Raw genomic sequence first — 25,873 nt, forward strand, 5'->3', positions numbered from 1 at the left:
ATATTTTTATGAATAAAAATAATATTTTAATTCATCATTTTATGTCATTTTCTTGTTATTATATATAAAAATTAGGGGCGCTTTAATGTAACACTTGAACTTTTTTTATATTTATAAAATTTACACAACTATTTTTATTTACAATAATATAATTTAAATTTTGATTAGGACAATAAAATTATAATCTAACAAGCCAAAGATTACTCAATTTTTTTACCATCAAATGTGTGATAAAATAAATAAATAAACTGAATAATTTATTTTATCAACAAGGTTAATTGTGTGAATAAAAATAAAAATAAAACAATAGAAAATTTGAATCAGTTAAAACACAATGTTTACTTATATTTCAATCATGAACAGTTTCTCACTATATGAGATCAGTTATATGAATCATTGTTCTTCATTGTGTCCAGTTAAGAGTCAAATTTTCATTTATATTGCACACATCTTATAGCAAATTGGACGACCTTAAGACTAATTTTGACACAAATCCTTTTTGTCATAGAAATCTTTTCAATTATTTGATCCATCGAAGACTTATTTTGAACTAGAAAAAACAGCAAAACATTATCACAATAGAAATACACATGCATCAATAGGTCAACCTTAAAATGTGCTTAACAAAGTGTTACTAACCTGTTACACGATGTCCCTTTTGGCCAAGGCTTTTAAAATCGGACCGGACCGGCCGGTTCAACTGGTTGAACCGTGAATCGGTTGGCCGGCCGGTTACAGTTCAAATGGAAACCGGTTTCGCACCAAACCGGGATTAACCCGCTCGAACCAGGGGTTCGACCGCCGAATCGGGCACGGTTTTTGATAACCGACCGGTTTTGCTACAGTGTCGATTAATTAGATCCAACGGCCGAAATCATTTCGAGAGGGGAAGCTTATACGACACAGGAAAAAAAAACACTCATTCGCGTTCTCTTCAGCTTTGAGCTTCAACAGAGGGAAAAAAAAAAACCTCATTAGAGAGAGATTTAAGGCAATACATAGACTATGAAAAGACTAAACACCACAGGAGGCCTCAAACCAAGATATGCTAAAATTATCTGAAGCAAGCTAAACAAGACCCTCAATATTTTTGCCGGTTGTGTAGGTCCCTATTGCAGGTAAAGGCAAAAGATACTAAGTAAATAAATCAAAAGATACTAAGTAAATATTTCATGATCTTTTAAAGATAGTTTAAACCATTTATGATTCATCAAGGGAAGGTTAGGTAGCCTTATTCAGCAAGGATACTAATAATACGAATTGCAAGTAGAGAGAAACATGAAGATGAACCGACAAGGTTAGATGCAAAAAAGAAGAAATTTTGATTTTTGATGAACACTTTCATGAAAATCAAAACAAACAACCAGAAACATCTCCATTAAAAGAGATCATACCTTATTCCATATTTAGCACGCTGTGCTCTCTATTAAAATATACTGTTGTATCTGAAAACAGTCCTCCTTTATGTCACAACTGCTTCTATTATCTTATCTACAGCAATCAGCAACTGTCCAAGCTCCAAACCTGAGAAATGTTGACAAAATAAATTTCATCGATTTAGATACTAAATTGATCAAACATTTTTTCCTGAAAGAGTCGATAATTTGTTGTTTTGATATGAGGATGATAATATATAGTAGTATGAAGGTGAAGATCATATTATAGAATACAGAAGCAATTTCATCACGTCCATTGCATTAGCAAATAGAAAGTGAACTTCAGCTTTTGAAAAAAACACCACAATTGAAGTACATATTATAACAGAAATAACGACGACCTTTTTTTTGCAATAAGGCACAAATAAAAGAAAAATGAAATACTCTTATCAAAAAGTAGCTCATGATATTATATAGTGCAAGGGATACTAGAAATCTATGAACTTTAGCTTTTGAACTAGACGAAGGGAGAAATCTGAAAAATTACATGTGCTGATGCATATATAAAAAAATGAAAACCACCCACCTTAAACCCATCATGCTGGGAGGAGAAGAACGCCACAATCCTGCTATGTACAAGATACCAAAGTAAAATCAGTCTAATTTGCACAATCACTCCTCAATCCTCATTTGTAGATCCACCTAGTTCTTGTGGCCTATAATTCAAAACGATCAGTTTAACAGCTGCTCTACTTATTTTTCAAAAAAGTATCATTTCAAGCAACAAATTATTGCTAAAAATAATCTCACCTCAGCTTGGAAGTGAGAACTTGCCATAAATGAATCGGATTGCAAGAATTTGCACCCCTCCACTTTTTCTAGCATAATAAAGTTATGTAAGGTAACTTTGCGATAGCACTTCTTACATAGACCATATGAGTTTTCTGCTGGCATTAACTTGTTTTTGCATGATTGAAATCACTAAGTTCTTTCTTTAGATTTATACAACGTTCTGAGAAACTTCAAAGCTTCTCTCTTCTTACCTAGTTTTGCAAAGGCTCTACTGATTAAACGAAGAGTACTTTCAGAAGGAATAAAACCTTTCTCTTTTATCTCATTAAGCAATTTAGCAACCTCAAAACCATTGGATAGCTTTGACCAAACTGTAATTAACATGTCATATGTTGAACAATTAGGTAAGATACCTCTCTTTTGCATTTCATTCCACAATTCAATAACTTGTTTAACCATTCCCACCTTCATAAACTCGCTCATAAGAACATTGTATGTACCTACACTAGGTGTGAAGCCTTTATTCACCATATTCCAATATAGCCTTATAGCTTCCTTAAGATCACTTTGCTTTGCATATCCAGATACAAGAATGGTGTAAGTAACACAGTTTGGCTCAAGCGCCATTTTCTGCATCTCATTGATTATCATATCAGACTCCGTAATTCTCCCAGCACTTGAAAGCCCGTCCAATAAATTATTGTATGTATTAATGTTTGGGGATACCCTATCATGAAGCATCTGAGAATACACAGTGTAAGCTTTATCAAAATGGCCACTATTGCAATGTCCAGAAATGAGGGAGTTAAAAGTAATTGTGTCTGCTGATATCCCCCTTTCACGCATTTCATTCAGAGCCCATAAGGCTCTTCGTGTCATCCCAAGGGTGCAAAAGATATTAATGAGTGTATTATACACAGATATGTCAAGATCAAGGCCTGCAGCTACCATTTGTCGGTGAAACTGCAATATTAAATCAGCCCTTTTCCACTTAGAACATGCTTGCAGCACTTTCTTGTGAGTTGAAGGACTTGGGCAGAATCCATCTAGTGCCATTTCTTTCAAGAGCCCCATTCCCTTTTCTATGTTTCCCACCACACACAGTGATGCAATCAAAATTTCATAAGTGATGATATTAGGCATAACCCCGAAACTCTTCATTTCACTAAAGACTTTAAATGCCTTATCTAGATTACCCTTTCTACAGCAAGCCCCAATCATAATGTTGTATGTAGCATGATCAAGATTCAAATCCATGCTTTTCAGTTGAGCGATAAGAGATTTTGCTTCTTGAGACTTCCCAACCATGTAAAGGCGATTTATATAGCCGTTATAAACAACAACATCAGGGCTTACCTTTCTTTCCATCAACTCTAGTCCAATTTCCATGGCAGCTGACTCATTCCCCGCCTTAAAATATCCATCCATCACAGAGGTGAGATTAACACGATCGGGCAACAGTCCCTTGACTATCATCTTTCCAAATACGCCTTCCGCTTCTTTCATCCTATTGTTTCTCCTCAACACATTAAACAAAACATCATACATGACATGGTTGGCATCCAGGCCTTCCTCTACCATCTTTCTACACAAATCAAGAGCTTCTTCGTGTCTTCTCATCTTGGAGAGGCCATTGATGAGTGTCGCATAAGTTACAACATTTGGATATATATTTTCTGTTTTCATCTTCCTTAAAACAGCAACAGCTTTAGTGAGCATTCTCTTTTTAACATAGCCATTGATCATAGAAGTGTAGGTAATCACATTTGCACCAACAGACTTCCTCCCCATTTCAATGAGTGCAAGTTCTGCACCAATAATATCTCCAGCCTTGCAACGTCCATCAATCAGCGCGGAGTACGAGATATGATTGGGAATGAGATAGCAGGACAAGATCATTTGGAACATATCTTCAGCTTCATCAACCTTTCCAGCTTTAAAGAATCCATCAATGAAAGTATTATATGAAATCAAATCCATGCAAATGCCTCGAACAACCATCTCCTTAAATAGAACAGACAACTCTGTCATTTTACCTTCTTTGAATAAGGAATCTGCAAGACTAGAGTATGAGACATGATTAGGAAATATACCGAGGTTCTCCATCTCTCTAAAAAGTTTATAGCCCTTGGTTAGATCACCATCTTTGCAGAGACCGTTCATGAGAGTAGTGTAAGCAACAACATCAGGTAAGATGCCCCTCCGAACCATTTCCTCAAACAACAAGAATGACTCATCCAGCCATCCCTGCTTACAATATGCACTTATTAATGTAGTGTATGTTACAACATTCAACTCTGAATTCACAACACTCTCATCCATCAGATTCTTTGCCAAAACAAACTCTTTAACATTGCAAAATCCATGAATCAGTGAATTGTAAGTAACAATGTCAGGTAAAACCTCTTCATCCTTCATACTCTGCAATAGACTAACAGCATCGCTCACACACCCCAGCTTGCAGTACCCATCAATGAAAGAATTAAAACCAACGATATCCCTACCAACCCCTGCTCGAAGAAACATCTCCATCAAAATTTCAGCGTCATCAACCAGTCCAACTTGAAAGAATCCCTTGACCAGAATATTACAACTAATCGTGTCAAACCTGACACTCTTTTTAATCATCTCAGACAAAAACGCAACAGCAGATTCCACCATTCCACACTTACAAAAGCCCCAAATAGCGGTGTTATAGCTTACAGTATCAGTCTCAACTTTTCTAAGCAATTCAAGAGCTCTTTCTATCAAACCCATTTTACATAGAGCATGAATCATTACATTGTGTGCAAAGACATTGAATTTTTCATGGCAGTTAAGCAGTTCCGAATAGACGATTGGTACCTGAGAGAGAAAACCTGATGAGTTGAATTTGAAGAGAAGGCGGTTCCATGAACGGAGAGGCGGGTTCAGTCCGAAGCTTCTCATGCTGACAAATGCCTCTGCTGCTTGAGAGAAACGAGTGCAGGTTAGATAGATTTCTATTAGAGAGCAGAAGAAGGAAGCATAGAGTTGGGATTTGGACGGAGGGATGGGAGGTTTTGGGTTCTGGAATGGGGCAAAGAGTTGGTATTGGCTCGATTGCGGTCGGATTGAAGTGCGGGTGGAGAAGAAGAGAGGAAAGAAAGGCGGGAGGGTGGGAGGGATTGAAGATGTTAGGTGTTTGATTTGTTTCGAACATTTCATGATCTTGGAATTGAGGGCGCGGAGACGATGAAGGGAGCTGAACTGCTGCGACTGCAAGGTGTTCGACGAAATGGATGACTCCAAGAAAATGGAAGCCTAATTTACGAGCATTATAATGAATTTAAAAATCAATGTTTGGTAAGTGATGCTTGGGATATGTGATATTTAAGTTTTGTTTGGGATTATTTTTTATTATTTTTTTAAATAATATTTTAATATATATAATTAAAATTTTTTAGTAAAATTGTGTTTTAAGAAGCAGTAAAAAAATCATTTCAAATGAAATAATTTTATTATGAACAACTTTCTTAGTGTTTTTAAATTAATTTTTTAAATTTAATTTTTTACTAAAACAATTACTTTAAATAAGCAATAAAAAAGCCTTGGACACTTTAAAATGTTAAAAAGTTTATTTAGAAAGCAATAAGAAAAGTGTCTCAAACAAACAAATGGGAAATTATTGGGCCCGGAGCGCGTGCGCCGTCCAGAGGTCAATGAAAATGTGTCACATCACCTCCTATTCGGTAGTGAGCCCGGTACTGCTCAATACCAAGCTCAGTACTGCTCAGTGCCGAGCTCAGTACTGCTCAGTACCGAGCTCAGTACTGCTCAAAATTGAGCTTAGTATTGCTCGGTATTAGATAACATGGTCGCATCTTATTGGTCTCTGGACGGTAAACTGTGTACGTTGTCCGGGCCTAATAATTTCCGGAAAAAACACAGGGTTTATGAGCCTCTTTTGAAAGCATATTCTTAGTTATTTGCTAGTTAACTTAATTTATTTGAGGAATTTTACTTAAGGCGTGAGATTTCTAAGGATGGTGTGAGATTTCTGTGGATGATTGGCAGTTAATTATTAGGTTCATTCAATATTTTAAAAGGTGAAGGCATAAGTCATTTTGTTTTACTTAATAAAAAGCATGGCATAAGCTCCATGAATTTTAAATTTTAATATTGTCATCAATAAAAAAATGAATAAAAATCAGATATTAAAATTTTTGAAATAAATAGACAAAAATCAGAGCCTAACTCGCTCGAACCCGACTCATTAATGAGCTCATGAGTCGAGTTTATCGAGCGACTAGTTTGAGATGGATCCTATAGTCGAGCTCCTATATCATACGAACTTGAGCTCAACTAGATTCTGCTCGTAAGCTTGTCGAGCTCCTTGTTTAAATTATAATATATTTAAAATCAAAATTTAAAATAATATAATAAAATATATACTAAATAATTTTAATTATTTCACGAGTTAAGCTCTAACTTTTTAGATGAGCTCGAGTAAATGAGTAAAGCTCAAGCCTAATGACTTTCGAACGAGCCAAGCTCGAGCTCAACAAGAGTTAAATAAGCTTAGCTAGATTAGGCAAATACTGAACTCATTTACACCCTTAATTATATATGACATTAATACAATATATTAGACATCAACTACTAAAAACATATTATTCTATTTTATAATTATAAATTATATTTCTTTTTTAAAAATAAAATAATAAGATATCTTCTTCTTTTTTTTCAAAAAAGAAAGTAATAGGGAGTTTTATACAAATTAATCTATTTTTCAGCAAGTTATTGAGTGAAAATGTTACATAGCATTAGTTAGATAACACATAAATGAAGGATTTATTACAATTTAACACTTAACAAAAATTTTACCGATCATGCAACATAAATAAATGAGTGTAATCCGATATTAAAAAAATAAAATACCATATAAATTGATCAATACTGATTATCATTTTTTATATTTTATTGAATTAAAATAATTTAGATTTTATTTAAAATTGTCCTAATCTCGATTATATAATAATATGTCTAGTTTGCCAAAATACATTTCATTAATATATATTAATATTTATAGCATTTGTGGAACTTACCAATATTTATAGCATTAAATTTTTTAAATTCATTTTAGGCATAATTTCATAATATTATATAATCAATGTGGTATATAAAAAAGAGGGAAATATGTTTTATTTATTTTCATGAAAAAATATATCTGAAAGTTTATTTTGGACTAAATATTTCTTATTTTGACCGCAAACTACTTAGTTGAAATCTACCTTGGTCGATATAGATTTGGACAAAGATCGTGCAATGTTGGAACCATCGAATATTGATCGGATATGATTTTGATATGAAAAACATAGTTCGAATTGAGTTGAAATCCTATTTGAACAATATTCAATCATGTTTGTTTGAACAATATTCCAACATGGATTAAACAAATAAAGATTCAAACAAGGCTCAATCAAATAGGGTTTCAATAGTGTAAATGAACATAACAAATTATAATCCAAGAGATATAACAAGAAATCATAACATAATAGAGTATAATAACACAACATTCATAACTCACATAGTGCAATTCCAAATACATAACACAACATAATAAGGAAATTGATAAATTGACAAAAAGTGGTTCTAATGAAATTGATACTATAATTATGCTCCTTTGATATTTTACACTATCAAATAAAAGATTAATTTTGAGTCATATTGGAATTAAATTCCTCAAAAAATAATACTCACTATAAACTAATATAGTTTATACATAGGAAAGTAAATGTATGAGCTCTTGAAGATCAAACAAGACATGATAGCGAGTCAAATTGCTTGAGGTGTTAAACTTATTATCAAAAGCCCTACCTTTTACTAATCTTCAGCAATACATTTATTACATATTGTGATAAACTGGTCAAGCCGACTCAAAACTAAGGCAAATTATTAGGTCCAGTACCGGACCTAAAAATAGGTCCGGACATCCAATGAAAACTTGCCACATTGACTACGCTTTAGGTGCGCTTTGACTGCGTTTTTTTACTGTGCTTTACCTGCACTTTTGACGCGCTTGACTTAAATTTTTGCGGACACGTGTACATTTCACGTGGCAAATTTTTGGTGGATGTTCGGACCTAGAAATAGGTCCGGTGACCGGACCTAATAATTTGCCCAAAATTATGGCCAGCTTCAGGTTTATGCCAGACAAACTACAGGAGCTGCTAGCCCCCTTGTGGGACCCATGCCTTGATGGCAATTGCAAATTGGAGGGGATAATTTAGGAGGAAAATTAGTCGGGGAAGGGTTGTTTAGTAATTATGTTTTTATTTGTATTCTTTAAATAAGAGAGCAAGGGTTAGGGTTAGGGTTATGTAATGTTTTGCTAATTTTGAGTTTTCTATTAGGTGTTTTGGGCTTCTAGCCGTCGGCTAGAGATTGGGAGAGTTGGATCTTCGTCTCAAATTGAAGATCCATTATATCTTGCTTATTTTCTTCAACTTTTTATCTATTATCAAATTTTCCTAGTATTTCACCAAGGGATTTATCTCAAAATATGTTTGAATCTTGCTGAAATTCTAAACTCAATTCCTACACTTCCTATCATATTGATCCGTGTAAAATTCAACAATGTTAAATGTTTTGTCATTCCTTCAAAGTTGGACATCATGAGATCATTAGCCTCAAATTTTTTAATAATTTTCTCTATCATATATCTAACTACATATATGATACGAGCTATAAAAGCAAATATATGCATATATAATACAATAATTCTATGAGAGATAGTGGGCGAAAAATTATGCAATTTGAATCATGTTCGAATAATGATCAAACATTGTCCCAAACATTAGCGGAATGACAAAACATTTGAATTGTTGAATTGCTCTATGTTTACAACTCAAATAAAATAAACAAATATATGATATCTACAACATGCAAATAACAGGTAGCAGGAGACTAAAATGAAAACTTCACCTTGAAACTTCGCCACAAACCAATGACATTTGAATAACTTTGCTGAAGACTGAGAAGGCTCTACAAAGAAGAATAGCCGAGCAATTTTAGATATATCAACTAACAGAAACAAATAGCTTTGGCATGGCATAGTCTGCAAATGGAGCAAATTATCATACAGATTACAATATGATACACATTAAGCAATGTTTAAGCACTTTGTCCTCTCAAATTATGGTTCTAAAACTGGTTCTAGATAACATAATTTACTCAATCATTCTAAAGCACATTAAAATTTCATTCAAAGGCAAGGGAGAAGAAGGGTAGAAACAAATTACTCAGTCTTAGCGCGCTGGGCTAATGTAGTTTCCTTTGAGATGCCATAGAAGACTGGTTTCTTACCAGGGTAAACCAGAAAATTCCAACCAATTGGCGAAGCACCGACCAAGAAAGGCTCTGTGAACTCTCTTTCGTTGATGTTCTGCAATTCTTCCAGTCCTTCGTTTTTCTCTGCAAAAATTCCTAAACTCTTCTCACTTCTCGGAAATGCTCTTCGCATTATTCAGAAGAGATTCTTCTAACGAACCTCTAATGCCATTTTCAATGGCATTGACTGATGCAGCTCGGTCCTCACCTGGTAGTGGCGGTGGCGGCGCTTGCTTATGTCCCTCAGGATGTTTTTCGATGTTCTCCTCCTTAACAACTGCAGATAAAGGTTCTTTCACAGGAGTTTCACAGCACTCTGCGATAGATGTTTCAGTCCTCAATTGTTTTGTTAATTCTATCAAGGACTTCATTCCTACAATTTTCATTCACAAGAATTTCTGAGATATATATAGTGATATAGAAGAAATTAAGCCTTGAGAAAATAGAACCTCAATTTTGAATTTTCATATGGATTTACAAGCGAAATCAGGAACAGCAATAGCTTTTAATTCAGAAAAGGGAAAAAAGACACCTTATCCAGCAAGGGCATGCTGAATACCAATAATGGTGCATAAATTAGGAATTTCATATAATTGAGAACAGTCTTTAAGAGAACTAAAATAAAAATAAAACGGGGTGCTTTAGGATATCCAAAATACAATTTAAATTCAAAAGTTGATCAATACATCAATAATGAAAATTGAGAACAATGTTTACGCTCTCTGCAGTAAAATGAACAAAAACCAAAAAAGTTAGCAAGAACATGTAGTACAAAACATGCTATATAAGGTAACAGTAGTAATGTGCATAAGGGTTGCAAATGAATCAAGCTAAGATAAGCAAGGAATTACTCGAGTTGAGCTTGTTTGCCAAAACTTTCTTCAAGCTCAAGCTTGATTCCAATATTTGTAGTAATATTCAAGCTCAATTGGATTAAAATTGTGATTGTTAGAACTTGGTTTGCCAAGCAACTTGCTAGTTAATTGAACAAGTCTTATCGAGACTATTAATAAGCAGCCAATTGAGTATACAAATGAGACTTTAATGAATAACATGCTAAATAAACAAATATTTTCATGAGCATAAATAAGTAGCTTGTGTTAATGAACAATAATATTATCATATAATATAAACAAGACTACCACATAATCACATATTAAATAAATTTAAAATCGAATATTAAATGAGCATATTATCGAGCCATAATCAAGCTTGTTCATAAGAATTAAATGATATTATTCATAATCATAAATGAATCAAACATTAAACTCTTCAAACTTGTTCATTTATCAATAGAGTATTATAAATTTTTTCAACTATACTTGATTAGTTAATTAAACGATCATAAACAAAATCTAGCAGAGTTGAGCCATGAGAATTTTGTCGAGTTTATTGGTTAATTTTTAGGCCTATTATGCATGACAAATGTCAAAGCAAGAGAAGAACAAAAAAGGCTCATCACACAAATTAAATTTGGAATGAAAGAGAAGCTAGGGAAGGGGAGGGGACCGTGGTACAGAGTGAAAGAGTTACATTCATGCAACATGTCCTTCAACTAAGATCTACTAACTAAATCCAACACATGATACTTTTATTTATTCTATATCTTAAAACTATCCCATGAAAATGACTGCAAATTACCCACTTCTACACTACTAAAAGCTGGTTATACACCAAACTATGATGCTTAACAATCCTTATCCCTAAATTCCAAAAATTACGAGTATCAAGGTAATCTCTAACGGGTGTTCCACTAGAGACAAAAATGATCTGCTATTTTACAAACTAGAAGTAGGAAAATCAAGAAAGCAATGCAAATGTTCTGAAATTTAGCGAGCTTTGAAGTCCTATTTTTGTAAAGAGATAAGAATATTTGGACATCACTCATAATACAGGACACATCTTTAAGAAAATCACTTGATCAACATGGCAGTAGAAGCTTTCCGTGTATTCAAAACTTTTGGAGATAAACTCAAGACCATCCGAGCTACAATTACAGCAAACTTATAGTTGAACTAAAAGTCTCGACAAAACGAGAACCCAGCACCAAAAGTAATTTGATCCAAGTTCAAATGAACCCAAATCTGTGGGCTCTGAAAATTCGTGTCCTAGCCTCTCTGCAACCCTTTTCCTTTTTGTGGTGGTGATAAGAGTTTTAACAAGTTTATGTTCTGAGATAAATTTTAAGAATGCAAATTGGGTTTAAGATAAGATATCACCCAGAGATTTTGCCCTCATTTTGTGAGGGCTTTATGATCTGAGTTCAGGTTTCCCATAAGCACAAGCCCCTATAGTTAATTACCCCTTGCCATAACGAGAGAAAACTTTTGATTAATACCTCAACTAAGTAAAATCGCTTCTTTCTTTCATCAATACATAACATATTATTCATGCATATGGAGAACAAAAATCACGAGTTGATGCCCTTTTAAAGCTTGCAACTTCATCAACTAAAGATTTATACAAATGAAGGTGTATTGAGGTTATACACTTTCTCAATATTCAAGGTCCATAAGAGATATAGTGCGTACAAGAATCAAGAGAGACCTCTTGGATAGACCCCTAAATATTACTTTTTATATAATGGGACATTATTAGAAAATTCAAGAGTTGTCATCTGTTTCTAAGGACAAGCTACAAACTTCACAATTCTTGGAGATGAATTGTATAAAAGAGTATTTACGAGATCATACTCGAGCGTTTTCCTCCGTCAAAGACTAAGTATATACTTCGACAAGTCCATTCAATGATATGCGGGGGAACACTTGTGGGGCAAAGCACTCACCAAGAAAATTCTAAAGCAAAGATTCTACTGGTCTACAATAAAATATGATGCATTAAACTATACTCTAAAATTTAATAATTATCAAATGTATTTTAATCTTACACATGTTTCATCAACCAAACTTTCATCTCACCAAAGCCCCCCCTGGACCTTCGCTTAATAGAAAATCAACATCATCTAACATTTTTCCAAAGCTATAGGACTACGAAAATTCATCAATGTAGTTGTTGATTACTTCACCAAATCTAAGCAAATCACAAAAATTATTGCAGAAAATACAAAATAATTTATTTAGAAGAACATCATTAGTCTCTTTGATCTCTTCGCAAAAATCATCACAATTAATGGGAGCCAATTGCAAGGAAATATATTCACGCCTTTTAAATAAATTTACATATTCAACTGGTCCACACATTTGTTACACATCCTTAAACAGATGGACAGACTGAAGACACATATCAAACCATTCTTAAAGGATTAAAAGGATTAAAGATACACCTTGACAAGTCTAGGAACAATGAAGAGAATATCTTTCTAATATGCTCTTAGCTTCTTACACAACATCGACAACTGGACAGAAGAAACACTTTATTACCCGTGATTTGGCATAAATGTAAATATTCTTGTTGATATTAATGTCCCAAGCTCTAGAGTCCAAACTTTTAATGTAGCTATAATGATGACAAACCCCATTATCATATTGATCTTCTTCTAGAAATATATGATGTATTTCATTCAAGAGAACTTGCTACAACTAGCGAGTAGCTTTCACTTTAATCAAAGAGTGAGACCTGACCTATTTCTATTAGATATTTAATTTTATGAAATCTTAAAGCTATTGAGAAGTAACTCCAACAAAATAAACTTTCACTTCTTTGGAAAATATATTAAGTGGTGGTGATTATAAATTACACACAAATTAAAAAAAACATGCAACAAAAGATTATAAAGCAGTTGTTAGTTTTAGTGATATTGGATTGAAAATTGACAAAAAATTTGAGAATATATAAAACATCCTAGAGAGATTTGCCTTTAGATATAAAGATGGGCTTTCCCAAATGTAGTCGAGGAAGAATTATTAGCAACAATAATAGGTGGAACAGAATATATGTCAAAAAAAAGAGAATTATCTAAATATCTGTCCTAAGCCAAGAACCACCATAACAAAATCAAGGGCGCCAAAAGAAGTTTTATCAAAATTGAAGGAAATGTCATGAGAAGCATACACCAATATTTGAATGTTGAACTAGGCTTTCAAAATTCACCTGAGAAAGAGTATATAACCCATAAAAGTTGGCGGGAATGGAAGCATCAATAGTAGCCACAGAGGGTCCAAAGGCATACTAGGACATGAGATAGCTAAATTTTGGACCAATTATATTTTGCAGAATGATTAGTACACTATAATGGGATTGTGGGAATAGGTATTTCCCAAGGGCCACGACCAACATTAACCTGACCACCACGACCACCAAAAAGCCCCATAGCAAAAGAAAACTTGCCAAAAAAAGGTGGAGAGATTGACAAAAGCTCCGTGACCCGAAGAACAAGTAACAAAGCAACTGAAATAATGGAGATTATAGAATCTTCCATTTGTTGAAATTATACACATTTGAGTGAAGGATGAAGTTCATCGAGAAATTTGACAATAAGAAACTCTTTTTTCTTTTTTCTTTTTTTTTTGCTATATAGTCAGCTTAATAATAAAGAGCGTGTATTATAGAAACTAGTCCTACTTACCCAACAAGGTATTACAATATTTTATGTGCAAATTATGTCACTAGATAGAAAAAAAATCCTAAGAAAAGAGAGCGTATATGTAAAATATATTACTTACATGAAATTAAGTGGAACAAAAAAAGTCCCACATCTCTTGGTAACATCTAGAAACATGACAGTTGTGGAAACTAAAGGTTAAATGCTATTGAGTAACTATCATGAAGGCCACGATTTATTCATTCAAAACCCGAAATTCATACATTGTGCACAACTAACATTTATTCACTTATTGCATCCATCAACTACATTTCTATAATGAAGCTTGGACACTAGAAAAAGCTTTTTATGCCCATGTTGGACATGAACACCACACCTCGAACACACCACGACACATATTCTACACACTGAAAATCATGTATGATATTTTGATTCAAAAATTAGTGTTGGACATGGTTGGGATGCATCTGACATGACTGAAACACGTGATAATGATGAAATGTATTTCTTCATGAGCTAGCTTAGAAAACTATATTTTATGGATAATGGGTAAATTTTATTGAAAAGGATATTGGTGTTAGTTGTGATGATAATCACGATATCGAGAATGCATAATCAAACAATTGTACTTCGTATGTTCATATTTTTTATACATTTTGAAGATTATATACTTTTTTTTTACTTTGGCATTTTTTGTGGATAATATAATGTTGATATTGATATAATGCCTAATTATCAGTGCTAATATTGGCATGTTTTTTACAATTAAGTACACTCAATAAGGTGGTGAAATATAGTTGTAATTAAACCAATATTTTTTTCCTTAACTTTTTTATGTGATTGTTATGATATTAGACTTTATTTTACAATACTCTTTGATATAAAATATAGCCATTAGATGTTTTGATTACAAATATTTATATTAATAATTTATTTTAAAAAAACCATCGAGCCCTTCATGCCCTAATTTTTTCAGTGATATCATGTCCTTATATTATGTTCGTGCCTCATATCGATGCCCACGATACATAGCATTTCAATTTCTATCAATTCAACTATGGATATACATCAATGATTTTTATCAAGGGACTATTCTTTGTTAAGTCCTTTTATTCCTTCCTTTTTCTTGGAGTCATGAATAAATCAAACTTTTGCAAGATTTGGAATCTTGTTGTCCCATTGAAATTTTATATTCTTGTTTTGCTTTTGTCCAAGAACAATGCCTAGCAAAGCTCTTATTTATAACTTGGGTCTTCGCCATACAATGACTTGCTCTATGTGTAAAGCTTTTTTTCTGAAATGGTTTCTACATTTTCTTCAATTGTTGGACAATTAACCAGGTTTATTAGAGGCCTTATAAGTTGTTTGGCATTTTAAAGGCAGTTGGAACCATTAGAGCTTCATTCCCTCTTTTAAGGGCAAAACTATTAAGAATGACTTCATTGATCTTAGGGCCGTTCTTCCCTTTTTTTTTTTAATTTGCTTCAATATGGCTAACGTGGAATGAAAGAAACACTAGATGTTTCTCTAATAAAACTAAAGATGCGGTAGTCTTTTGGTTTGATATCATCTATCTTGCATACTTTTGGAATTTCAGTGCAACCAACAAGAAGGTTTCTATCATCTAATTGTAGCTACCAGATTTTCAGCTATCAGAGAAATCTACTGATTTGTTTATTTCAACTTTATGATTTAAGAGCCTTAGTTCTGTCTTATGTTTTTGTGATACTTCACTCATTGTTATTATTTTTTAATATGTAATAATTTCTTTTATTTCAAAGAGATGGTGTTTTCCCTAGCTTTTTGATAAAAATAATAAAGATAAACTTAATTAGTATGCAAACAAAGGAGACTGAAATAACAAAATAAATGCCCTACAATCCGCTGAGCATTCAATATCGCATATTTAAACTTATTTTAATTAAATCAAAGATGAAATAAACCTTCCTGAACAAGCTCTATGGAGAACTAATTGTTGAATATTTAAGCACTCAATGCCTGATTTACTGAACCAATAAAAATGAGTTTCCATGAGTAAGTTGATAAGTTAATGAGCTCCAAAATCATCCATAGAAGCCAACAATATTATTATACTCTGTATTGATATGAACCAAGCAGATTGAAAATGTATTTCAGAATATTGAAATAAATGCATTATGATAAACTCACGTATTTGAATTTCATGGGAAACTTTGCCGTCTCTGAAGTTAGGGGTCCGTGAAACCTTACAAACACAAAAAAGGAAGTCAGGCTTTATGTCAACCTTCAAGGAATGCATAGATGCTTATAAATAATGATATTAAGCTGCAAAATACCTCATTCCATGTGCTCCAAAACAATAAAGTGCGCAAACATCCACCCAATTTTCAAATAAAAACTCTAAGTTGAAAACTTTAGAATACAACTTTTACATCCTATTTTCTAATTCATTGAGGGTTAGATTTCTAAGAAAACATCATTCTTAGAAAATAGAAAAAGGCACACGTTTTACTTGGGAGGGAATGAGAGCCAGCTACAACTGCAGAAGAATCATGAGTATGATTTTCTTTATTATTCATCTTAAACAATGGTAGTTCGACATCTTAAACTCTCCACAGCTACAAGTGAAGAAGTACCGTGAATATAATTTTCTTTATCATTGATCTTAAACAATGATAGTTCGACATCTTAAGCTCTCCAAAGAAAAAAAAACTCATGTTTTGGCGCTTACATAATATTTTATACACATTCAAGAATGTGGATATAACCAAAAATAGCCCAAGACCACCACATAGTTACAGAGAAAAGTAATGAAAGAACCAATAAAAATATTTAAATAGATATATATTTGCTCCACATAGAATGTTTCTTCCATGTCAACTTCGACAATTCAAGCTAAATTTATTAACCAAATAAGAGAGCAAATCGCAAGTAGCATTCAACATCATGGAGCACAGAAGAACTTCAACAATCGCTATGTGCGTCATTGTAACAAGTGCAATATCATTGCAAGCTTCATGTTGGCATTTGCCATGTGTTATGCCTCCAACATCGCTAATGTTCAACTACAGCAATGATCTCTGGATGTGTCAATGCATATATGTGAAAAGGTTGGAGTAGCTCCAGTGGAAGATAAGATTAGGGAGAGTCATCTAAGATGGTTTGGTCACATTAAACGGAGGCCTTCCGACGACCCGGTTAGAAAAGTTGAGGTACTAAATTTGACTTATGGTGGGACATTATTAAACAATGTAGAAACTTAAAATGCCTAATTATGTAGAAATTGTTGATTCTCTATTGCACGTGTTGTTCTTCCACAATATATCTTAATTTTTTTTTGGGGTGGCAGGCTGCTGCTAGAGTCAACCACACAAACCACCTTCTAAACCCTTGGAGTTATCAGATGTTAGACCATTAGAGGAGAACCAAATCTCTCACAATTTCTTTGCATTTTTCATCTAAGAATATGAACCTTGTTAATGGATAAAGGGTGTGATGTGAAGGAGATGGGATCCAACTTTCCAGTTGAATGATATTTATATAAACTAAGTTGTGAGTCCATGTACGATCCACGGCGATGCCTACAATGGAGGGGTTTTAAGAAACGAGATTGAGGAGTTCTCATAAATAAGAGCCATTGGGTGTCATTTTGGGTGTTTTTGAGTAGAAGTTCCCACCCCATTGCAACTGGAGCAAAGGAAGTGGGATTGAAAGAGAAATCTAAGGGTTTTGGTACCCTATTTTAGGCAGGATTCAAGTAAGATTTAGCTTACATTTTGCCGAATAGGATTTTGAAGACTTTAAATCCTATAGCTTTGAAAAATACTGTATCAACTTTATTATTGGTTAAATCCACGATTTAATAAATCACATCATTCATAGGATTGGATACACATATCTCAACTCTCGAAACAGATACTCAAACCATTTGTCAAAATTTAGCAAAATTTTATAGTTGACATGCCAAAAAATATTCAATTTTAATCATCTCAAAATTCGCTAAATCTAGATTTACATGATAATTACTAAATCTTACTTGAGTGAAATCCTACTTGTAGCCAAACAGCCCCTAAGAAAGACCATAATGCATCCATAAATTTCTTCTAATAGCTTATTTACAATCTCTTTTATAGCATCGATCTTGCCGCCCAGCCGTTCTCCTTGATCAACCTTTTCATCTTCACGAACCCTAGAAGCTGTAGCAATCCCATGTAACTATCACAAACTCCTGTATCAATGAGCTATTCAAAGTCCAATCACCAATACCAGCAGGTCCCTCTCACTCTACACTGCCCAACTGACACAAACCACCATAATGCACCAACTAAATCACGAATTACGAATCCATAAATCAACAAGACGGAATAGCCCGTGAAATTGGACCAAATCCAATGAACAACAAACAGATAACTCAAATGTTTCAAACTTGGTTTATAAAGGAAAAAGAAAATCACCTCAACAAAGAAGGGCCGCAGCTCTTTGACAATAGAACAAATCTTGAAATACTTGGACATACGGAACCCGTCATGGTCGAGCTTCCTCTTCCTTCCATCCTGGTTAGCCGAAGTGGCGGTGGCGGTGGCGGTGGCGGTGGCGGCGGTAGAATCCTCTCCGGCCTTTGGAGGCTTGGAATCTGGAACTTCATGGCCTAGTTGCGGGGCGCTGGCTGGTACTTCCATTTCGCACCCTGAAATTACGGTCAGGCCCAGTCTCTAGCCCAAGCTGAAGCATAATTATACAAATATTATATGACCAATAAAAGTATAAGTGTATAACACTAAATTAGGGTAATAAAAAAATTAAAGAAAATTTATATCATAATATTTAATTGGGATTTAAGAAATTAAAATATTTGCTATTTTCTCTATATGATTCTATGAATAAACACGAGTCAGATTTATGCATTTATTGCTGAAATATTTTTTATTTAATATTAAATGCATAAATAATCTTTAAAATATATATGTTGCGGGCTATAATATTCGAGGTTGTAGAATGAGTAAACTTTTCGTCTTAGTGATGCACGGATATCCAATACACAAATAAAGAGAGCAATGAACATCAAATATTTTTTTACGAAAAGGGAAAACCCACCAGGCCTCACTCAGGTGAAAATATTTCATTAAATTTAAGTGAATTATAAAGGTTGACCCGTCCTTTTTGACTTAGAGGTGGTAGAATTACAGCAATTTGGAGAGTTGGGCAAAAGTTCGGCGACGGTCAGGCGGAAGACTGATGCCGTCCAAGCATGAGTTCAGCTGACGGGAAATGATCCAACAATGGTCACGCGGAAGTCCAGCGACGGTCACCTATTGGGCGATCTAAGGCAATGTTTGGCGCTCGGGTGGAAGTTTGACAGTGGTCGGTGGTCAATGGTCAGCGGTTGGGTGGTGGTTTAGCAACGGTCGGTGACCGGGTAGAAGTTTGTTAATGGTCGGGCTGCAATGCAGTACTGGTTCGATGACAATTGAGCGAAAGTCCAGCGGCGGTTGGCAGCCAGGTGGGAGTTCATGGTAGTCGGTTATTTGGTGGAGGTCTGGTGATTGTCGGGGGAGGGACTGTGGTCCAATGACGGTTAGGCTAAAGTCCATGGATGATCTACGGCCAGATGGTGGTCCGACGATAGTCGATGGGGGTTCGCCAGCGGTTGGGCTAGAGCTTTTGAAGATTGAAAGATCTCTCTAATTTTTGGCCAAAGGTCCCTCTCATGCAGAGAGTGGGAGGACTTTATAAATTTTCATGAGTGGCCCACCCCATAAATATAGGGAAGACCTGGGGCAGGTTCGGAGTACTCCATCGGATGGCCCGTATTGATTCCTCGGATTATATAGCATTTTTCAATTGTTTAAGCGTCTTAACAATGTCGAAATTCAACGATCTTGGACTCGTTGGATTTGTCTCGCCCAGCCACTCAATTTGACTATAAACATGTCATATTTGGATATCATTTTATCATCCAAATAATGTTGTGAACCTTCCATATATAATTCAGACTCTTGCTTTTTTTTTTTTCAATTCCCATCTTCCCCTCATTTATGTTACTTCTTGAGTTAACTAATTCAGATTATCAAGCTTGAACGACATTAATTAGTGTTACAGTGTATATTATTTTGATTGGCTAAATTTATCATTGTTTTTTTTATTTTTCCATCACTTATGCGCCAATTCTTCATCCCTTAATGACATTACTTAGTCTTATAGTTTGGGAAGATATACTCAGAAAGTATATGCTTTTATTTTTGGTTTGGCTAGCTTCGGCTTCTTGACTATGGGTTTTTTTGCACTAAGGTGCAAGGGCTACTCTATACTTTTCCGCACAACTTCTTGCCTACCTTTGCATAAGCAGGGTTTCAAAATCATAATTTTTAGTGATTAATATTATGTTTCAGTTCCTATTGTAGCAGAAAGGCACTGCATATTGACAGCGTTTTAAAACTTTGAATTATTATTCATACTTTATAACTCTGAATCGATCAGATGCAAAGAGCGGATGAGCTTTGAACAAATTGTTAAAAGGACGAGTTATCAATAATCAACTAAGTAATGAAAACATGACCCGGAGAGTAACTATTGTGATTTGACAAACAAATGCATCATGCATGAAATATTAATGTCAAACTATTTTGGTTGGCTAATCTTACACGAATCATAATTAGACCATTAGTGTTGATAAATTCCTCCCCTTATTTTTCATGTGATAAACATGAACATCGTATATACATAATTAATTTATTATTTATTGTTCGATAAGAAAAAAACTACAAATTAAAAAACAAAAATCATGAATATTAGTATCCTGGAGGACGTAACTCAATTTAGATTTTGTTTGGTAAAACTTTGTTATTGCTTTTTAAAATAACTTTTTAGTTAAAAATTTTTTTGAACTAAAAAAATTGTACTAAAACTCTACTTTATAAAGCATTAATAAGAGCTTTGTTTGGATTGACTTTCTTAATGTTTCTTAAAGTAACTTTCTATTACTCGACAGTTGCTTTAAGAAACAATAAGAACACAACTCACCTTGGCTTGTTGGTTGAGAGTTTATGCTTCCAACTAAGAGGTCTTGGGTTCGAGCCTCTGTGTATGCGCTGTGTGTGTGAGTTTGCCTTAAATGGCCTAAATGTCCCAAAAAAAAAAGAAACAATAAGAAAGCAGGTCAAACGAAGTATTAGGCTTTGTTTGGGTTGACTTTTTTGCTGCTTCTTAATTCTTAAAGCAGATTTCTAATACAAATATTTTTATTTTTATACTGGAAATTTGATTTGAAAAGCGGTAATAAAGCCGTCCCAAACTAAGTGAGTCTATTGGTAGAGAGATTTGGCTACTAATTAAGAGGTCTTTGGTTCTAAAAAAAAAATGTTTGCAGCAATAAAAAAAAAATTTTATCATGTTAATTTTTTATGAATATAACATCAAAAATTTTTACGTAGAAAATCTGAAAAAGAAAAAAATTATAGTATTTGATTCTATTAAAATGATTCCACTAATATTTATTATCGTTCATAAATGATGTTATTCCACACAATTGAAAAGAATGTTGATATAAATTTGTAAACACGATATATAATGTATATCATGCTGAAAGCTGTTTGAGTGATGCAGCATAAGAGCTGTCTTTAATGGATATTTTGTGATTTGTTCAGTTCTGCTTATTAAAGGATGGAGGCTAGAGATTAAGAAATTCAACATATATTTTAATGCTGATGATGGTCAAAGGATTATAGTCGAGCAATGATGGTCGGAAGATACTAGTTAGTAGATGATGGTTTAATGACTATAGTTGAGTGATGGTGCTTTGAGAATTATATTCATATGGCAATGGTTGAACGACTACAGTTGGGTGAAGTTGTTCATAGGATTGTAATAGCGTGATGATGGTCAGAGGATGGTCTCACTACAATGGTTGAACCACAACGGTTCAACAGCAGCAATCGGTGGCAATGGTTGAACGGCTTCAATATGGTTAAAATTTTTAAGACATTAGTTGAAAGGTCAAACTATCTCCAAATCTTGCATGTTTATAATTAAATTACGTAGCACAAAAAAGACAAATCAAACAAACCTAATAACATTTATTTTTGAGGTCATTAAGGACAGTATGGCTAATCATACACGTTTTGATTGATTGTTTACTATTATATAATCCATAATCTTATCATAAATGTGTAAGGAGCCTTACATAACCAATAACTTATGCATTGTTGTTATAAATTACACGCTTATCATGAACTTTCAGGGATCATTTGACAACACTTTTATTATTTTTTAATCAAAATAAAATTTTATACTTGTTATATTAATAATAATTTTTTATTAAATATCAAATAAATTGTTTTATGTATTGATGATAACCCTCGTTGTTATTGTAGTGTTTAGTGTGACGACCAATGCTCAAAATTGGTAACGATCAGCATCATCCGGAGGCCAATCAGGACGTGTCATGTCATTATATACACAGCAGTACATAATAATGGTGCACATATATTGATGATGTGGCACGTCTTAATTGATCTCGGATGGTCTCACTTAATAATTTTCCACAATGATGACCGGAGATGGCACAAAGTCATGAAAAGTCAAATTTTGCCGGTTATAAATCTGATTGGCAGATGGAAACTGCTATTCCCAAGGCGGTGTTGCCAATTTTGTTAAGAGGGTGATTGGCCGGCAGGGCGGCGCGCAGGGTCACACCATCCATCACCGATCACACCGACGAATCCGCGGTGGCGGATGAAAACCTTTCGACAAACTGAAAGGTCAAAGGAGGAAAACTGAATTTTTGGATTACGACTACGTGTTTGGCTATAAAAAGTACCTAAACAAACGGCTTTATGAAATTTTTTTTTTTTGGCCTGCGATGAGCCTTTCTGTCTTATTTATAAGAATTTTTATATTTATTATCGATCAGTATTATATGTTTTATAATTATTTTTTTAATCAAAATTTTAGCTGTAGAATTTGGGTACAATTTTTAATGTTTTCAAATATTTGGGCTAATTATTTTAAGATTTTATTTTAAGAAATTAAGATTTTGTTTACATAAAATATCGGTCTTCCGGTGATCCGGTTAGGAGGGTAGATATGTTGGATTTGGCTAATGTTAAGAATGATAGAGGTAGACATAAAAGAGTTGGCTAAAAATATTAGAAATTATATTTTTTATTAAATTTAAAAGATAATTTAACTGTTAACTTAACACAATGGAGAAAAAGGATGTTTGTAGCCGATCTCATATAGTGAGATAAAGATTTGATATTGATGTTTTTTTTTTTTAGTTAAAACCCACAAAGGGGCCTACGTGTTAATATCAAAATAACGAATACATAGTCCTTAAAAGGATCCACAGACTCTCTAATGCTCGACTGAGCTACAATCAAAAAGTAAAGAAAACCTACGAGTCCGTGGTTCCTTATCCTACTATTACAAAAAATAGAAGCGCTAAAACTAATGGTGCTTTGAACAACGGCACCCAAAAAAGGAAGATCTGTAGATAAGAGTTCAGCATCCACTCCCTGCAAAAAAGAATAAACCAAAAAAAGGAGCCCAAAAAGAAACAACCAGAAGATTACCTGGATAGCCAAAAGGGTAAAACTCGAAGAAACTAAACGAAACCTGCACAGAGATCTCAAAAAAATCCCATAAGAGCAAATGAAAAAACACAGCGAACAGGTTATGGAAAGCTGAACGGAAACTCCATTTAGGGAGCAAGATTTCAACGACGTTAAGCACCAGTTCATAGAGCTCGGCCAGCATAAAAGATAGCAAGATTTGATATTGATGTTGTTGTTATTGTAAATTTATAAATAAAATAATGTGATTCGATTGGAAGAATCCAATAAGATTTAAAGTCATGTTAACGTTAATCCAATTGAGCATAAATTAAACAAGTTAAAGCATATGGAAATCTTATTAAGAGTATTTGAGAGATCTTGAGTAATTGATACAGGCATCTCAGCAGACGAATCTGCTAAGTCTAAGCTCTCATAATTTTAAGTTTAGTAATGTATATAGACTTATGTTTCACCTTAATTTATGATCACTCAATTTTACCTTAGGAAAGGGGATAAGTACCACCAACATTCCAACACTTGACTTCAAATGCTAACATTTGTTGTTTTCAGCGACTCATGCCAACAATCATGCTACCCCCCCTTTGATGATTGTCACCAACTATCCTACGGTGATTGTCGTTGCTTATTTATCATAAACTGATGTCAACAACCATCATTAATCATCTTGCAATAAAAAGTCTTATTTGCTATTGTTCTCTTATTTTATTAGGAAAACAACCAAGCTATAGGCACCCTCGATTACTCAATTTTCAATATTCCCCATCAATATTCACTTGATATTCTTTTTATTTGTCATTCAATCCTCGTGATTAGGAGAATGACAATGTCAAAGATCTACAATAGCCTTACTCTTGATCACATTCTGCAATGATTGTCTCCCAACACTTATTAATGATCGACATTTCTATTATATTGTTGGGATGATCGACATTCTGTCTCACAACATTTGTGAGCCACAAATATATGTTACTTTTTTTTTTTAGTTGCTTGATTTCCTATCTTATTATTGAGATGCTTAAGCAAAGCATCCACCATTGCCCTAATTTTGGCATTCCCCATCAACTATCATTTGTTGTCTACCATTGATTAATACTTGACATCTACCGACCACTAATGTTTGATGCCTATTTTATTGATTGTCTGCTTTCCCTTACTATAGAATGAATAATGAAACTACTCATCCATTGAAAGTACTCAACTTTTGGCATCCCCTATCGATCGTTGTTCAACACTTGGTGATGATTAATATTTAACCTGATTAGTCAATGATGTTTTGGAGGAACTAAAGTGTGATTAATTTTAACAATAATTTTAGCTTTGTTTCAAAATTCGATACCAACATATTAAATTTATAAGAGGCGTCAAATTTTTATAAAGAAAATCCATATAGAAAAAGGCATAGGGCATATCCCAATTGTAATAGTACATTATATATCTATATATACAATAATATACACTTCTTTATGATTGAAAAAATATGATATTACACTATTTAAGAGCAATAATATGATTTATGTTGAATGAATTATAAAAATTGAGTATCCACAAACAGATAATTGTAGTCCAATAACGTGGTTGGATGTTAATATTCAAGCAACAATGGTTAGCTAACTTAAGATGCTGTGTCATCTATGATGATCGTTCAAAAATGCAATATATATCTTTAGCTCTCTCTCAACCATGAATTTCATTCTAATAGTTTTCAATACAAATATTATTTTGAGATATTTAAATAAACTTGTTGATTTAATATTTAAATAAATTAGTATAATTCAATCTATAATTTCAATGATCTTATAAAAAGAAAAAAAAATAAACAAAAAATTAAACACCAACGAAAGTCCAAATTACAACCAATACCGAACCGATACTCTAAAAATCGAATCAAACTAATCAGATAAGATTGATCAGATCCAAATTTGATCATACAATACACATTCCAACAAATTAGTTTAACAAATATATACCACACAACAATATCCAACACATAATTGTTGCTTTCATGAAACGAGTTTATCATTTCACATCCAAATATATTTATTTGTTAATTTGCTTTTTTGTACTAAAAGGTTAAATTTATAAATAAGCAGATAGTCGATGACATAATCGTTATTTTCCCGACATTTTTTTTTGTCAAACGTGCGTAGCCCCTATCGTTCCCATCGCCATCCCTCCACTATAAATACTCATCAAATTGCACTGACTTTCTTCATCAAAAACAGAACAGCGAGAAGGAGTTAAGTGGTTTGAAGAGCTAGATATCTTCATCAGCTGTGTGCGTGTAAGAAGAGCGCGCAGGTATT

General features: G+C 33.6%; 2 protein-coding genes across 3 annotated transcripts; both read right to left on the reverse strand.

The window, feature by feature from the left end:
- Positions 1 to 294: 294 nt before the first annotated feature.
- On the reverse strand, positions 295 to 5,502 carry LOC110097927 (pentatricopeptide repeat-containing protein At5g14770, mitochondrial). Of its 2 annotated transcripts, XM_028701463.1 has the most exons (4): positions 2,187 to 5,502; positions 1,963 to 2,092; positions 1,395 to 1,524; positions 295 to 945 (listed from the first exon to the last, which is right to left on the reverse strand). In XM_028701463.1, the coding sequence occupies exon 1, from the start codon at positions 5,352 to 5,354 to the stop codon at positions 2,358 to 2,360; it is 2,997 nt and encodes a 998-aa protein (XP_028557296.1). In that variant the 5' UTR covers positions 5,355 to 5,502; the 3' UTR covers positions 295 to 945; positions 1,395 to 1,524; positions 1,963 to 2,092; positions 2,187 to 2,357. The 2 variants fall into 2 exon arrangements, with proteins under 2 accessions (XP_028557296.1, XP_028557295.1); XM_028701462.1 differs by lacking the exon at positions 1,963 to 2,092 and having other exon boundaries at positions 297 to 945.
- A 3,674-nt stretch (positions 5,503 to 9,176) lies between these two features.
- Positions 9,177 to 18,677, reverse strand: LOC110097923. Its single transcript, XM_020824581.2, has 4 exons — positions 18,453 to 18,677; positions 16,189 to 16,243; positions 9,679 to 9,891; positions 9,177 to 9,602 (listed from the first exon to the last, which is right to left on the reverse strand). Exons 1-4 carry the CDS (start codon positions 18,675 to 18,677, stop codon positions 9,427 to 9,429), a joined length of 669 nt encoding a protein of 222 aa, XP_020680240.1. The 3' UTR covers positions 9,177 to 9,426.
- Between the last annotated feature and the right edge of the window lie 7,196 nt (positions 18,678 to 25,873).

Source organism: Dendrobium catenatum, unplaced genomic scaffold (genome assembly GCF_001605985.2).
Source record: "Dendrobium catenatum unplaced genomic scaffold, ASM160598v2 fragScaff_scaffold_1720, whole genome shotgun sequence".
NCBI classification, from domain to species: domain Eukaryota; kingdom Viridiplantae; phylum Streptophyta; class Magnoliopsida; order Asparagales; family Orchidaceae; genus Dendrobium; species Dendrobium catenatum.